General features: G+C 34.9%; 1 protein-coding gene across 1 annotated transcript; it reads right to left on the bottom strand.

Annotated features, from left to right (window-relative positions):
• Positions 1-217: 217 nt before the first annotated feature.
• On the bottom strand, positions 218-18,743 carry LOC117321517 (sodium/glucose cotransporter 5-like). The gene is made up of 16 exons (XM_033875944.1): positions 14,172-18,743; positions 12,467-12,569; positions 11,719-11,790; positions 10,107-10,211; positions 9,893-9,952; positions 8,139-8,243; positions 7,752-7,857; positions 7,341-7,421; positions 6,770-6,975; positions 5,854-5,989; positions 5,546-5,653; positions 4,500-4,650; positions 3,460-3,628; positions 2,514-2,729; positions 2,018-2,171; positions 218-1,330 (listed from the first exon to the last, which is right to left on the bottom strand). The coding sequence occupies exons 2-16, from the start codon at positions 12,545-12,547 to the stop codon at positions 1,113-1,115; spliced, it is 1,968 nt and encodes a 655-aa protein (XP_033731835.1). The 5' UTR covers positions 12,548-12,569; positions 14,172-18,743; the 3' UTR covers positions 218-1,112.
• Positions 18,744-18,969: the final 226 nt, after the last annotated feature.

Raw genomic sequence — 18,969 nt, 5'->3', positions numbered from 1 at the left:
TCTCTGCAGGATACTTCAGTTTATACTGTAATAACCGGATGAAAGATTATCAAAGCTTATTGCTTTGTGGTTAGTCACCATACTGTTGATGTACTTGGATTTCACCCGCATGTAGAAAGTGAATGTAAGATTATACCTCATTGCAATGAGAGCATTTCGTGGTCGTCATTTTGTATTTCTTTAAAACGTGTTCAATGAATCAGGAAAACAAAGTAAATATGCCTTTAATAAAAAGTTTATTAGAACAAGCTGATAAAATTTCATATAAAACCACACATATATTAATCTGATATAAAAATACAACCAACATGTATGCAATGCTAACAAGCATTACATTCGCTCCATCCCCACGACCCTCTCGTGCTTTCTCGCTATAAGACCCATATCAGTACACAGTTGTCTCAGTCAGCTTTTGATTTTATTTAGTAGCCATCGCTCACCAAAGATTCACATGAAGGTCTATGTGATTTTCGCAGTAATGATTTTCCACTCTCAACTCCTCTTTTCGATGACATCAAAGCTTTATGTCTTGCTCGGTTTGCAATATTTGTGTTAGAACACAACTCTTACTTTGGATATTGCAGTCATTGGAATCTTATTTGTTTCATAAAAAAAATACATATATACAACTTTTAAAAAAAAACCTGATCACATTGACTTTGTGAAGTGTCATCGCGTATAAATACACATGTACCATGAGATCTATTTGTATACGTAGCACATGGCAAATGAACCTGGTGATTACAATTGTTAAACACATTCATCAGAGTTTAAAAGGAAACGCAGCATAGGGAGTAGGGAAACACATCTAGTGATTTTGGGAAAACATAAACGCTTGGATTAGGGTCAGGCAAGCGCTGTTGATATATATATATTTAAAAAACAATATACTATTGTAAGCTATTAAGGAAAATGAATGAAAGCTAGGTTTGTTAATCAGGAGGCACAGCTGAAGGTTGGGATACACATATCGTAGAAATTAAGGAAAATGTATCTTCGGGAGCAAGGAAATACATAGCGTGATTTCGAGATCTTCGATAATGTACAGCTGCAATTATTAGATTGTCATTATCATGCAGGTAAACCATAGGCTAATGACCTCTCCCAAGTTTTCATCGAAAGTATCCTATTAAGAAAAACATGGTTGCCATGGTAACGAGAGCTGAGGAAGAAATCCATGGGGACCATTTGGCGTTTTCAGTGAGAAATATTCGTTTTTGTTCAAAAGTCATTTCCATGAGGTTGTTTCCTTTGTCTGAAGTTCCAAGAAGGAAGAATAAAAGGCGATCTCGGCATATACCTGAAGCAGTTCTGTTATCCTTGTGTCCCTCTGCGAATGCAAAATGAAATTATATTGATAAAAAATAAATACTCCACAATGCATGAAACATATTATCCAGTCTTTAATTGTTAACTCAGGTTCGCATGTCAAACATCATAATTTAAAATTTTATTGAATGACAGATGTTTCTATGTTTGTTTCGGGTTTACTTATTTCACCTAATTAGCTTAGGTCACATGGAGACGTTTCTACCGATACTAAGAACAAATGTGTCATTTTAAAGTATCCTCGCTCTGAAATGTCAGAACCTTAATACGGCAGCACATTATATTGACAAAGGAGTTTAGTCGTATCTAAGGTTGTCTGTCAAGTAGACAGCAGGAGGTACCTTTTAACACTTAATTCATTCATGAGTAAACTTATAATTCCTTTTAAAAATGTGATAGCAATAAACTATAAACAAGTTTGGATTTATCTTGGTAAGAAGACCAATTATCTAACAGTATGACAACAAGCTAGGTATTGGAGAAATGGTAGTTAGTAAGTAAATAAGTAAAAACAAAGTTCATATCCATATCCTTATCCTTGTGTTCCGACATATTATGGCTTTTTAGTGTTCTGTAGATAAGTCATTTGGTTAAGTGATGAATCATCAGAAGGCCATCTGCTGTGTAATCATAAACACTTAACACAACAATATTGACTACAATAATTTTAACATCCTTAACAACCTACCGACATCCACATCGACATTGCTGGTATCATCGTCTATGTCAAGTTTCTTGTCCGATGCTTCATTGTCCTCACACTGTTCTGATAACTCAGGTTCTTCTGTCGATGGTTTCAAAGGCGGGAATTTCATTCGTGTCCAGTATGTAACGTTTTTCATCTGAAAACAATGCATTTATCTTTGTTAGTATTGCATTCCCGAATGTTAATGAATCATTTAAACTACACTCAGTATTCATCCCGGTGATTTGATTTTGTAATAAGAATGTTTACTTTTCGTCTGTTACTGGGTTGCGTTTTGAATCAGTTTCTTAAAGGCCTACATTCGACCTTATTGTATGGTCTGTGTTTATATTTGCTGAAATTAGTTTTGATGGTTAAAATTGTATTTTTGTTATGCGAGTGGTGATATGTCCAATCAGAAATAGTAGTTGGGTTTCATTTGCTAACATCCCAAATAGCTTCAGTTTAATCGCTCGTGAATATCCTTGTTTCAACTCACCTGTTCTTCTGTCCTTGGTTTGGTAAGTAAGCTGAGAATGATGATGACAATACCGCTAAACAGTATGAGGATAGCACCGAAGTTCATAAAGTGTACTCTGTATAGAAAAGCGGGCCTCGTTTCCGGCGTGCCACAAGGTGGAATAGGGTACAAGAACTCAATTACGAGTCTCACTACACCGACCGCATGTGATATTAACAATCCATAAAACACACCCTGAAAAATCACAATGAAACATATGAAATCAAAAGGAAAACGTTACTGGGAGAAAACTAATTACATTGTAATTATGTCACAATTCAAACATACTTCTTTGTTCTTTGGTCGTAAATTTACCCTTTTTAACGTACATTTTCTGTATTATATATCGCTATGTACTTTTTGACGTATATTTTCTGTATGATATATCGTTAGATACTTTTTGACGTATATTTTCTGTATGATATATCGTTAGATACTTTTTAACGTACATTTTCTGTATTGTATATCGCTGTTTACTTTGTGACGTATATTTTCCTTATTTTCTATCGCTATATACTTTTTGACGTAAATTTTTTGCGTTATATATCTATATACTCTTTGACGTACATTTTCTGTATTTTATATCACTATATGTTTTTTTGACGTACATTTCCTGTATTTTATATCGTCAGATACTTTTTGACGTTCATTTTCTGTATTGTATATAGCTATATGCTTTTTGCCGTGTCTTTTCTGTATTATCTATCGCTATACACTTTTGACGTACATTTTCTGTATTATATATCACTATATACTTTTAGACGTACATTTTCTGTATTATATATCACTATACACTTTTGACGTACATTTTCTGTATTATATATCACTATATACTTTTAGACGTACATTTTCTGTATTATATATCACTATACACTTTTGACGTACATTTTCTGTATTATATATCACTATATACTTTTAGACGTACATTTTCGGTCGTTCGCTTCCAGAAGACAGATAGAGCCAATGCAGAACTCATCGGCTCCATAAGACAGGATAGTACCATGTTTACATAGTTGTACAACTGTCCTCCTTGTGATCCCTTGATCAGTGGCAACCAGAGAATGCTCGCTATACACATAAATACCACGAAAACCCTAAAAAAAGCAATTATAGTCGGATTATTCACACAACTGACCATATGTAAAATTTATATGTACATGTATCTCTCGTGCGTTATAATGGCGTTCTCTCGTGTTATAGATTTTCAGGATATAGCTTGGTGTAAAACATTCTTCGCTTTCGGTATCACAGTTGAATATCAAGAAAAATCAAGAAAAAAAAAAGAAAAAAAAACTCTTTAAAATGTTAGATTTGAACTACTTAAATGATATTTTTCCAGCTTCACTTGTAAGGATTTTTAATTTTTTGTAATTCAAACTAGTAACAGCATAGATATTTGCTTTTTTAGTTAAGCCTCATCGGTTTTATTCAATAAAAGGGGACAATGTATCGGCAATCACTGGCTTAACGTTAGCTTTCTAGTTTTTACAGCATTATTTCAATTTGATGCTTGCTTCACCTACTCTACGGGATGCACATGTAACAAATAATACGATATTCACAGACCTTTTCCTATAACAGGGTTTCCATGAGAGATGTTGATTTCTCAAGAACATAAACACAGTCCCCGGTATTGTTTTTAGAAATTGATTTCGATTAAGACTAAACCCCTGGTATTGTTCTTAGATTTTTTCGATGAAGACTATGTACATGTTTCAAAGTCACCAATATAATAGAATTAGGGAAAGGTTTTTACTGTTACAACTTTTCAACAGAAGTTAGAAACTTACTTTCATAACGTTTGTAGGACCAGACGGAGGTACGGCAAGGGTAAGTACCAAGTGTAAATTCAAGCCACCAGACTAATGACCCTGTATATATTCACGTCTGACAAGGGTGTCTGAGATGAGTTGTGTTGTCTTGTAAGGCTCTGATGTAATGTTCACCGCTGACTTGTGTACTTACCTGCCCACTATGAGCAGCTCTCTCTGATTGGCCAGGGGTCTAAACTGCCGCCACAAATCTAACGTAAACACTGTACTGGAACTATTGAATATAGATGTCAGGGAACTCATAATGGCCGACATTATCACCGCCATAAGAAATCCCTTCATACCTGTCAATTTAACAACATAGTCATCATCAGAAAACCTTTCGTATCTGTCAAAATAACAATGTAGCCTTCATCAGAATTCCCTTCATACCTGTTAACATATCAACACAGAGGAACTTGTAGCAGTTTAGTTTTAGTGCTTCTTTAATTTGTACATGTAATTTGTTCCTAAAAACATCACACAAACCAAAATCCATGATTACTTATGTTTACCTGTATCGTTGAGCGGAATTGTCCTTCCAGAAGTTGAGGGTAGGCGTTGTCTACAAACATGTTCTACTTGTATTGTATTCTCTTGCTAATATCGTATGCGTCTTTTACAATCCCCGGGGTTTGCCGTAACGTGCATACCAACTTTCAATATTAACACGTGCTTGATGTTTCTTTGTAATCCAATATTAAGAATTAAGGTGTTATTGCCCCTCCCCGTCCTGATTTGGACATTTCTTTTACCTATCTGACTCTTAACACCTATTTAGGGCGGAGGGTATTTATTTTACCTATCGGTAGAAACTCTAACACCAAGTTATGGTAATTGGCCGGTCGGGACTAACTCTTAACACCAGTATAGGGTAGAGGGTATTTATTTACCTATCGGCAGTAACTCTTATTTAGGGTATGGGTATTTAAAATGATACCTGTTGTCAGTTACGGTAATGCCAATTATTGGTAGAGGGTATTTATTTTACCTGTCAGCAGTAACTCTAATTTAAAATGTTTAGGGTAGAAGGTATTTATTTTTTACCTGTCGTAGTAATTTTAACAAGAGTTAAGGGTAGAAGGTATTTATTTTACCTGTCGGCAGTAGTTCTCTAACACCAGTTTAGGGTAAAGGGTATCTATTTTACCTGTCGGCAGTAGCTCCAACACCAGTTTAGGGTAGATGGTATTTATTTACCTGTCGGCAGTAGCTCTAACACCAGTTTAGGGTAGGCGATATTTGTACATCCTGTTGGGTTATCACAAATCCTCAGACATTCGGCAGGATCAACACAAGCCACTTCGTCTAAAATGAATGAATTGAACAATAAGCACAATCTATATTGAATGCTAAACAGAATGGTTCCGTTGAATTCGAGAAAGATATGACCAAGCAAACAGATACGAATGCTACGTTAGAGCCACTAAAGTTAGATAATATCAATGTAAAATAATCAACCGAAAAAGAAAAGGATTTTCTTGGAAATGGCGAGGCAGTGATTTAACCTGTGAAGAGCACTCGACTGATGAGTCCCGGGATGATCATGACAAACATGGGTAAAATCTTGAGGACACTGGCCAACACCGCCCCGGCCTTGGCTCCTTGTAGTGTGTTGGCGGCCAGATATCTCTGGACAATCACCTGTAGTATATATAGTATACATCAGTACATTTCCTTAACCGAATATATCGTTTTCATCATGTTTTTGTAATAAGAATATGAATCAATCTTTTATGAACCTGTTTACGTAAAAAGCATTCACTAAAGTATTGCATTATATCTGGGAAACATAATGATTTATGCTGAAAATAATTATTTTGCTGCGGCAAATGTTTTTATTTGCATATCTCCAACCAATAAGGGTTTACGGTGAAAAAAGGGAATAAACAATTGTCATAATCAAATGGCACAAGGTATTTTCCTATTCATATGTTTTAATATAGCAGTTCTTGTCCGGACATTTTAAGTACAGAGACTGACTATTTGTTAGGTTGATTATATTTCACTGTATCCACCATTGAATAGCCGCTATGGTTCGTATCACGCCGTTTTATCACATGTCCACTTTTGTGACGTAACCGATCTTAATGTGATTACAATGATTTTACTATTCGAAGAATTTCACAAACTGATTAAAGGAGTTGAAATAGCAAATACAATGTAATAGCTACGATACACTCAATTGTAGATAATCAAGGTTTCAGTAGAATGTGTAATGGTCCTGTAACACGCATCATTATTGCTGACACGTTAACATAAATCTTTGCCGGGCTTTATTGAGATTGTTAGCATTAACAATGCGTTTTATAGGAGTTTAACGTCATTTGGTTAACATATACTGTATCATTTGTTTTGATAACTTGTTCTTCACCCTACTATGATAACTATGATATTGCCAGTATTTTTTCCAAAAAAATGTACCTGATCTCCACACCAGTAAAATAGACTGCCCATTGTCGTCATAGCCAGAAGTCCTGTCCATGGTATATCTCCATTCACCGGATCACGATAAAGGGAGAACGCGTCAGCGCTAGGGTAACCGCACGTGGTGTTGTTCTGGAGAACGCTCGGTATGGCGGCCATGTATCGTACCTTCAACTCTGTCCAACTCCCAACCTTATGATAACCTGGAAGCGAGAACAATATCAGATGGCATGGCGACGCACGTACATGTACTCAGTCTTTTCTGAATACCACGATTCGACTTGTTTTTGTTTCTCAGGCTGGCAATGACTTATTACATTCAAAGCTTTTCCGAGATATTTTCACTTCCTTTTGACTTTGTAGTAATGGTGCTATATATTAGTATAACATTTTTGTTTCCCTTTCAAGGATATAATACCACACGAATGCAATGCTTTAATGCACCGAGTTATTGGAAATTCTGTATTCATAAGACTAACTTGATTCGCTAAAATGTACACATGTCGCGCAGTGTATGTGACAGACGCTTTAGTAGTTGTATAACTTCTACGCTGTTTCCAAAACTTACAGATTCCGGCCAATATGAAGGAGCCAACAATCATTATAACAGTTTGCAGTGTATCTGTGTACATGACCGCTGTCAGACCACCTATAAAGAGACAAATCAGCGGAAACACTAACGTCAGCGGAAGTTCTTCGTGTCAAAAGAAAAGCTTCGCGTCAAGAGGAAAGCTTCGTGTCAAGAGGAAAGCTTCGTGTCAAGAGAAGAGCGAATTTCACATAATCAAATACATACTGAGGAAAGTCTATAACACAAACGGAAAACGATATTAAACGTAGCTTTCACCGAGAGCAACGCAAATTTGTCTGAATGTTTTTTCTTTATTTCCCGGAAGCTCGTATATACAACCGTAGGTATAATTATGATTCTGCCTTATTTTGACCTAAACAAGAGTTTTTGTAGAAAGTATTTACGTACCCAGTACTGTGTACAACGCTGTGATGATCAACAATGCCGTGACAGACAAGTACATGTTCCATCCTGTCGCTAATTGAATAAACAACGACCCTGCAAACATGTTGCCCTGTCACAAAATTCAGTTACTATTGTTAAACATCTGTACTTGTCATAACCCATGCCTCTGAACACATTTATACAATAGCTAAAATACATCTGGTTAATGGTTAATATGAAATTAAGCTTTACATTCCATAAGATAAATTTGGAATCAATAATGTCTATTATTTTGTTTATAAATATACTTGTAGGAATTTCAAACTATGATCTATTAAATCAATATAATTTCATTTGGAACATTTAAATATTTCGCGAAGTAAGTCACACTGGCAAAACTGTAAAACATACCGCCAGTTTGATGACAATGGCGAAGGTTAGAGTCATCATAACAAAGTAGTTACGGACTTTCCTGCTTCCAAATCGTTTTTCTAGGTATTCTGGGATAGTATAAACCTGCGCAAAATAAACACAAATGGTGTAAATATTAGAGTTTAAATATTAAGTAATTGCAAACCGTTTTCAAAATGAAACTGAATGTGACCTGCATTTGACCTGGATTCGTATGGCGGATGTTGTCAATAAGGCAGGAGGCTGCGGCTTACCTTTTTGAAGGATCTTCATGCAAATCGATATTTGATTCGTATTTCGCCCCTGGTTTGTGGATTTTGAGTAATAAGTATGGCTTGCATGCGTGTGTTTTCTCCACTGGATATTCGAAGGAAATATATACCAAAAAGGAAGAAAATTTCCTTGTCCGGATATTAGATTATCTCTTAAGACTACATGTTATGCCATAGTTAACTTCCCAAAAAAAGTTTGAGGCTGAAATAGTACAAAAATGCAAATATATTCATCTAGGTCCATCAGTGAGCAACACCTACAGTACGGAGTCGTCAGGAACATAAAACAGATCATTGAAGTTACTGAAGAGAAGGATCTTGGCGTCATGATGGATAATGATCTAAAATTCTCGGCGCACATCCAAACGTCGATAAAAAAAGCAAACAAAATGTTAGGAGTCATGAATAGAACTTTCGGGCATATCACTTAAACAACAGTCCTATATGGTCGGTAATAAACAAAACAACGTCCAACTTATAGAGAATATCCAGAAACGTGCCACAAACTATTTCGACCAATTAGGAATAACAGCTATTAAGAAAGGCTTGTCCACCTTGGACTACCATCACTTCAACACAGGAGCTTTAGAATGGACATGGTCGTAGTTAACAGAATTCTCACTGATCTGGATAAATGTGACAAAGATAAACCGTTTAAAAAGCGAAAGAAAGACACAACCAGGGGTCACTCAAAAAACTTACCAAAGAACACTGTAGATTAACTATCAGAAAGCTGTCATTCTCTCAAAGAATAATTAACCATTGACATAGTTATCTGAGGAAGTGTTGTCAGCAAACATAGTAAACCAGCTCAAATCAGTAATAATCAAATTATCGAAAAACATGAACATTAAATTCTGCTCAGACTGCTATCAAAACCAACCGGAACCGGAAGTACAATTTGTGATGGGTCAGAGAAGCAACGGTTATAGAGGACCGCGACGACAGGTAACAGGAAACAGATCGATACTCTCAATATGATAGTTTTATAACAATTATTTGATGTTTGAATACGTGGATCGCATTCGTTTTATTCGCCATTTGTGTTTCTATGTTATATATACTTTATAGAGAAGTAATTTGAAATTAAAACATATCCCCATTGATCAAACAAATATCCTGTGGAATTTAACACTTTCCGTTTTAAGCACATGGTAGAGATAACACCAAGACAGACATACTGTAACACATTACGATGCCGGGACTAATTACTCAAACGAACATTGTAGTGACATGTCTATCCCTCACACTGCTAAATTTTTGGCTGTATGCCATTCTGTACTATGTAATACCTACGTTCTTATAATACAAGTATATTTTGACTGTAAAAGTCATATCATAGAAGCAATAAAATTTAAATACATATTTTCTGATTTTGCTAAAGAATGATTAAAAAACAAAAATCAAAAATTGAATGAAAGGGTAATCTTATCATACCAATTCATAATTATCTCAGTGCGCGTAAATGCTAACTATACTCACCCCAGATGATATAAATACAGGTACAAAACACCATCCACAAAGTATTAGGAGGTATATCGCCTGTAAAACAAACATAACATCAAATCAGGCTGGCCTCTGTTGTATGATTTGTAAATCGAAATGATGCCAGATGGGACACAGAGACATACTATGTAGTAAATTTTAGAAGGTTAAACAAATCATTAATTATATTATTTGCCTATAACAAACTCACAAGCCATTCAAATAATATCATGGCTATTCCCGTGGAAGCTGCAGCTCCAGCCAGTCCCATGAAGTGTTCACTTCCAATATTTGTGGCAAATATTGATGAACCTACCTGCAAATACAGAAATCAAATGATATTGACAATGCTTATTCTATCAATGTCCAATTTTAGTTATACAAGACCAAATGAAAAACATTAACGTTCATAATAGATAAAGCAGTTTTTTCTTTTTAATAAAGTTGAGGGCCGAACTATGTACATTTGTATATCAGCCCTAAATTTACACAAACGAAACATGCGCGACGTAAAAATCAAGACACTTCAGGAATAAAGAAATAGATAGGGGAAAATAAGTTCGTATTGCTTTAATGAGATGCATAAGGGTTGTGAAGTTTCCTAAATTCGTAAGCATAAGGCAAGATCTGATAACTTTGTCTTATAATAGATTAGTAAATAGTAGTTCCGAATACTAAAATCTCGTGGACACTTAATTCACCTTAATGGTAGATTGGATAGATAGGACACTCGGATATTTTGGGTTCTTGGGTTCATCTAGATATTCATGGATTAGAAGTAAAACGGTTGGTGACACCTGGACATGTGGAGTTAACATATAAACTGACACATATTGTAGTAGTTATCTTATTAAAAGACGCATAATCAGTTTTTTACTTTAAAGAGACACTAATATAGATATTAATTCGACCAACAGCAGGTATTATTAAATACGGCCCTATTTCTACCTCACTGGAAAAAACAACACCGCGCACAAACTTAAGTTTTGATACAAAAAAATATACTTAGCAGAAAAATATTGATATTATTCTATTCAGGTCTCAGAGAGGTATTCGTTTGTAATGAAATGATTGAATACAAGTAGAAAATACAGACAAGAAAACGAAACTGTAATTCTTACTCAAGTCGATAAAACGAGGGTAAATATAAACAAAAGATACATTTAGGGAATCTTGAACAAGTACAAGGAACATATGAACACGTGTTTCGGAAGGGTGAGTGGCTTCTGCTTAATCGATGATACCAACAGTTCACATCTGGGTCTAAATCCTTTATGTGAGAATCAGTGTGATGACAAAGGAACCACTAGTCATACCAACTAGCAATGAAAACGCTCGGCTTCATATGACACATGGAAATAGGCTTTCCCACCCAATGAGAGCGCAGTGTCGAACCATAACACGTTCCCATAGTATTTATCCCTCACATAAATCGTGATAAGGGGATCATAGCTTTAATACTTAGTCAATGAACATTGTAAACATTGTATGATAATGCAGGATGTTATCACCAAGAAATGGAAAGACTGCATTTGGGGTATTGAAATCATCACGTTTAACCATATGTTTATGTTGTCACTGCTACTGGTCAAATAACAAGTACAGATTAAGGTAAGCGGGTGATGCAGAACAGTGAACATTGTCCTCACTTTCAAACTTTACATTAACAGAAAGATAAAATAGAATGCTAAAGGGCATCTTATGATTAAATTCAAACTTTACATAATCTGTTATTCTGTCCCAGTCGTTTCAATAGTTGTTGGCTACTTCAAGAAGTTCTTGAGGAGGTTAACTACAAGTGGACGTATTCCATACAAACTCACCACAAACCATTTCATTGAACGTCCCGCAAGGAAATAACTCTGTACGTTCCCACGGTTTGGCCTCTTCATCGTCTGGAAGTTAATTGCACACTAATCAATAATTAACATAATAATTTATATAGAAAATAACATAACAATGAATACATAGTTGTATCTTATCACTATAAAAATTATCGTCTTTCATGGACTTGTCAATGACACCAAGGGCCGATAATTTAGACATTCAGAATGGAAAATCCGAGTGGACTTCAACATATCTTAAAATAGGGAATTAAAAGAACATGGATTCCATGTTATATTCTGATTGATATGTTTAAGATAATATATTTTTGATAAATTTTAACAACAAGGAACGACAGGATATGTTTTATAATAATTATTGTTATAAAAAACAAGTATAAGCAACGTACACAATGTCAAACAATCAAACAATGAATTAGGTGCTGTACTAATGTCGACGGATTACGTAAATTTTGGTACAGGTCAATGCATTAAATTAACATTTCTGAAATATTTTAAACATATGTGCTTTTTATGCTTGAATCAAGGATTGATAATGGAAATACAGAATTGAGAGGACCCAGAGTATAGCATTTTATGACGTTTAAGAATTCACATAATTTATTCAATAGTGTTCAATCTTTAAATTGTTACTTAGGTCGCGGCATAACTGGTTATATCGTAGCGATCAGGCAGGTTGGTTGCTTTGTCACAAATACGCCTTGCCTGTTTTGAGTTTAATTCTTACCCATAATCCCAAAGCTAAGACAACAGCAAAGTATATGAAGAGAACCAAGATGTCTGCCCAGTGATCTAATCTGCTCGCCATGATGGGTAATCTGCCCGGATGTCTATAATAGAAAGAACATATTACTATGGGTTTTTTTCTAGTGTTATTCTCTAAACCATCATCAAGTCTCACCAAATGTACGATAAATGCAAAATTTGATACCAAACAAGAATATTCAATTCGTGCTATAAGGAATTAGGTAAGGTATGACAAGTATAGGCATACATTAAACCACATCAAATCTTCGTGTTTAGACTGGTCTAGTCTTAGTACATCGGGATTTGTTTTACATATGTTTTAGTTATGAGTCAGGGCAGGCGTTTTCAGAAGATAATTATGAAAATCCTATTATGACTTTAATTGTGGAAGGGATGGTTAACTAGAAACAGTATATTAACAGTAAAATAATGACAAGTTTGGGAAAAAACACCCCGACATAACCACCATTATGGTTGAAATCAAAATAACAGCTCAAGATGGGAAGTAAGGGGAGTGATCAACTCTAGAACTCATGTCAAGATTAAACTTGTTTACAAACGTCTTTATTCTGTTCCCTAAAGTGTAACACTCTTGATGGAGCTTGTACACATATCAACTTAGACAATAAAAGGCAACAACAATACATTATCACACAGTACAAACATTCACTTGTATAAAATGTGTCATGTCTAAGCAGCATTTGTCTTCGCCAATAATTTGCCACATGGTAGATTGCCAGGTCCAATATAGGTGGTCACCTCATATGTAATATCAAGGTGTCACATGAATTACCTGTTTTGAGTGCTGTGTACATCAATTATTTTGATTTAAACCATTCTTTTATCCTCTGAGTTAAGTGGCACGGTTAAGAATATACATGAAATATTTGACGTTCTTTTGAAATCGAATATCGAAAATAATGAAATATATTGAATTATGTTGTTAATACACATTCCCATCTAGAATTGGTCATTTTCTATTGACCTATTTTGACTTCCTCGGTCACTCCTACATACCATTATTTAAGGCCAGGCCAGACCATATTTTACAGTATGCCACAACTCTGGAGCGCTAAATAGACAAGCAGTTTCACAAGACACGACACTTACAAAAAGAAAGTTAACAGTTAGCATAGATGAATGTTTTATTTCTAATGAAACCGGCGATTTGTAAGCTGACGAAGAGTCTTTTATGTAAAAAGTTAAGTGACTGTTTGAGAATGCGATGTTAAAGGTACCAACCGATAGGTTCGTTATGGCTTTGTTATTTCATTTTTGATCAGAATACAAAATCAAATAAGTTTGGACGAAACTTTGCTGCCGAAAGTCACTTTAATGTTACCGCTCCGAAGGCCTCGTTGTATTAGGCTTATGATGATGGAAATAGAACACAGTGTACTCTCTCACGCGGTATAGTGTGGTCGAGGTAATGATAACGTCATGTTATACGACTTATTGTCACATCAGATAAATATACAATAGTTTAACATCAACCTATCATAGTTAAAATTAGTGTGATGATAAACAGGCAGATGGTAATATATTTCTTTATACATGAAACCTAAATTTTTATCAATGAATATTACCCTCCTTTAATGATGAGGTTGTTTTTCTATGGAACTAAGCTCCTTATAACAAGTCAAGTTTACGAGCATATGGGAAGCACATGCAGCCTATATACGTACCAGAACTGTAGTGTTATACTTCCCAAACCTTCCTCGGTGGAGTATACCTTTGTATATACTTTCTTCCTGCTGAAACGTCGTCTTAATTTCGACTTTATCAGATTTTAGCTCAGACACGCCAACACGTACAATTGCACGTTCATGGAATTAGGGCACGTCAATCATGTCGTAATCGGGTCTGTTACGTTTGGAATGCAGCACAGCAATGCTCACCAGTCATCTAAAACATGGTTTGTTTATCTTCATGTCATGTTCGGTAACAACCTGAGTTGAATGATTAATTTGTACGTTGCATTCATTTAAAAACTCCAGTATATTCATACTGTTTTAATTAACCAATTAGTATTACGTATATACCTAGATTATACCTATCATTTAACATCGACATCTGTATACCTATATCAATCATTTAACAGCTGTTGACTTGATACCTATGTGATACCTATATCTATCATTTAATATTATTAAAAATATTATGAATTATTTCAATACCCATATTATACCGTTCATTTTATATCTTTATATTGTGATACCTATATCTATAATTTGAAAATTATTAAAAAATATTATGAATTATTTCAATACCCATATTATACCTTTCATTTTATATCTTTATACCTATATAACACCTATATCTATCATTTACCAATCTGATATCTTTATCCCTATTTATACCTATTTTTATCATTTAATTTCCGGTATCTTCATACCTCTATTATATTTATATCAATACTTTAACACTACAGTATCTTTATCTGTACCTATATTATACATATATTTATCCTTTTACTTCCGGTATCTTTTTACATATATTATACCTATATCAATCATTTAACATCCCGTATAGTTGTACCTGTGTTATACCAATATCTATACTTTAACACTCCAGTATCTTTATATATACGTTGATAATTTAACACTGCATTCCCATTATTCCCAGTAATATGTTTAAGTTAAAACTTCCGATTAGAAACTGCAAAAACAACAGTTTGTGATATGTTATCGAGATTAATTCAAATCCATACCGGTATTCGATCCAATGGACGACTTTCCAGTATAATTGTTTCCCCATACGTATACTAATTTGGCTAGAATAGTACCAAAATATGGTCTTAAATGTAAATGAATTTCATGCCTAAAACTTTGAAAAGGAAATTTTGAAACACAATCTTTGAAATTTAAAATATTGAAATGTTTGTCAAATCAATTCGTATCACATTAATTTATTTACATTGGTGCAACTTTTAAGTGTTGATTCTTAATATGAACACACCAAATAAAAACAGCAAACATTTGACCATGAAATCATTATGAATACAGTTTGAAAACATCATTTCAAGTTCTGATATTCCACACAATACATTAGTCGAATACCAATTCGCCAGAAAAAAATATTCCCCGTATTTTGCTATGCAAAGTTAAAAAATCAAAATAACTCGGTTCTTAATGTTATTCTACTATTGCGTATAATCCTAATGTAAATAAATGAATTAAATGTATTTCTTTTTCATTTTCATAATCGCAATGAATAAGATCGATTCAATCCCTTAATACGGTTTAAATCTGCTGTAGTATCCTCAAAAAAAAAAAAAAATAAATAAAAATAAAAAAAAAAAAAAAAAAATAAAAAAAGAAGAAAAAAACGATTCCACTAGAATCATTAAACCCCTGAATTATCAATTCTGCCATGTTGCCTTCAGTAATTTGACACTTTTGTTAAGTTATAAAAAGAAGACAATTTACACAATGACTTAATGAATATAGTTTTAAAGTGAGAATACACCAACATTCTACCCGTACGGACTTTTCTATTTTATCGCTGACTTTTGTCTATATTCTAAATGTGCCTAGATGTTACACTTGGTGCACCACAACCTTAGTAACGGGAGAAACATTCCTCCACAGTGTTACGTCATATAGATGTAATCAAAACAGAGGTTTGATAGGAAGATAGCAAGGATATGGCCATAACAACAACAAAACAACGAAGAGTAAGTATACTAGGTATTCAAACTAACATAGAAACTGGTAGAATTAGGATAATGATATGAATAAAATAATAATAACAATAAAAAAAAAAAAAACCCAAAAAACATAAGAAATACCGCCAAGGAGATGGACGGAAGAATACAATTAGACTGTTTTACACTCATGCAAGTGACGATCGAGCAGCGGAGAGTAAGGTCTAAAGTCCTTGGTGTCATACTCAGGGGTACTATCGTCTAAATCAATCAAGCTTACACTGTTATATAGTATACATTATATAACAAAAGATGTCCAGTGTATAGTGCGAGGGCGGAAGCATTGGCAATAAGCCATTATCCCAGAGAAGCTTGCCCAGTAACCGGATTTAGCGACGATCATTCTTTCTCTTGAGGTTAACGTTACGCTCTATATTTTCTATACAAATGGACATATATATGTTACAACATCATTTCCTAGACTTCTCTTTTCCGCCCTACTCCACCCTCTCTCTCTTACTTCCTAGACAGACAGACAGACAGACAGACAGACAGACAGACAGACAGACAGACAGAAGAGCTATGTTGATACAATTATGGGAATGTCATAAAGCATCTAAATACTCTAGCACTTCGCTTAGTAGCAAGATATTTTTGTTTCCGACTATATATATATATTTGCTATTTGTCTCCTTAATGCAGTCTTTGTATTATACCATAACATATTATTGACCTGTTTTACCGGTTTGCGTGTCTTGTAGTGGCGGACACTTTCTTCATGCCGTTCGTGAATGGTGCATTCTGCCTAGGATGTTCTGGGTTATTTTTTTCAGAAATCCAAGGGCAGGTACACCCCCATTTCTTGTCAATTTTTATTCGATATACCAATATTTGTTCTTATCATTCCAATATCTACAAAATATATCTGCTACTGACTGAAAAATTACAACCCAAGGTTTCGAGGGATGCAAGTTGATGAAGACCACGGAAAATTGTTATGGTCGCCATTATGATACCATTTGGAGATATTTTCTTCCTTTGTGATTTATAAAGTGAGGGATCTTCAATACTAGTTGATATGCCTAGTAGATACCCAGATTCGACCTAGATTATATGGTGTGTATCGATGATGAAAGCAGAAGACGCTTGACTTTCGGAGCGCCTGGTCGTATTCTCCTTGTTTTTATTCAAGGGTCTATACTTTTTGTTCATGTTTTGAGCCTTCGGTTTATCGAGTTTGAGTTGTTATGTCGGTGCTCGGTGTTGTTTTGGTTTGATCTCACTGGACTAATCCTCGGTTTGATTCAGGCTTATTGGTTACGTTTCTTATCGTGTAAGGAATACAATTAAAGGTATTGTATTTATTCTTGTGTCCTCATTTAGGTTTAAACTAAGACACGGAGCTCCCAAGCTAGAAATGTCGTGACAAAATCATTAAGACGTTACCTTCACGACTAGAAATGTCGGGTCCAAATAAATATCAGGTAACCTCCACGATTAGAAATATCGAGACAAAATATGACGTAACCTCCACAACTAGAAATATCGAGACAAAATATGACGTAACCTCCACAACTAGAAATATCGAGACAAACATGACGTAACCTCCACGATTAGAAATATCGAGACAAAATATGACGTAACCTCCACAACTAGAAATATCGAGATAAACATGACGTAACCTCCACAACTAGAAATACCGAGACAAACATGACGTAACCTCCACAACTAGAAATATCGAGACAAACATGACGTAACCTCCACAACTAGAAATATCGAGACAAAACATGACGTAACCTCCACAACTAGAAATATCGAGACAAACATGACGTAACCTCCACAACTAGAAATATCGAGACAAACATGACGTAACCTCCACAACTAGAAATATCGAGACAAACATGACGTAACCTCCACAACTAGAAATATCGAGACAAACATGACGTAACCTCCACAACTAGAAATATCGAGACAAACATGACGTAACCTCCACAACTAGAAATATCGAGACAAAATATGACGTAACCTCCACAACTAGAAATATCGAGACAAACATGACGTAACCTCCACAACTAGAAATATCGAGACAAACATGACGTAACCTCCACAACTAGAAATATCGAGACAAAACATGACGTAACCTCCACAACTAGAAATATCGAGACAAACATGACGTAACCTCCACAACTAGAAATATCGAGACAAACATGACGTAACCTCCACAACTAGAAATATCGAGACAAACATGACGTAACCTCCATAACTAGAAATATCGAGACAAAATATGACGTAACCTCCACAACTACAAATATCGAGACAAACATGACGTAACCTCCACAACTAGAAATATCGAGACAAAATATGAGTTAACCTCCGCGACCAGACATGTCGATACCGAATGTGAGGTAAATATATCAATATAATTACAACTTAACTATTGCTAGTCAGATAACATGCAACATTTCTGTAACATTTTGATTTTGCTGTAAACTACTTTACAGATATTTTTTGTTGATCGGCCTTTACATTACCATTTACAAACATTCCCTTTTTGATTGAACAGCTGTATGATGTCCCTAACACCACTGAGTCCTATAAGGATAAACAGCTGTATGATGTCCCTATGATTTCCCTAACACCACTGAGTCCTAGACGTATAGAACAGCTGTATGATGTCCCTAACACCACTGAGTCCTAGAAGTATAGAACAGCTGTATGATTTCCCTAACACCACTGAGTCCTAGAAGTATAGAACAGCTGTATGATTTCCCTAACACCACTGAGTCTTAGAAGGATAGAGCAGCAGTGGGTTTATAATCATCATTCGATATATATTC

Source organism: Pecten maximus, chromosome 2 (genome assembly GCF_902652985.1).
Source record: "Pecten maximus chromosome 2, xPecMax1.1, whole genome shotgun sequence".
Classification (NCBI taxonomy): domain Eukaryota; kingdom Metazoa; phylum Mollusca; class Bivalvia; order Pectinida; family Pectinidae; genus Pecten; species Pecten maximus.
The sequence above is the reverse complement of the archived record's forward strand: the minus strand, read 5'-3'. Positions and strand labels throughout refer to the sequence as shown.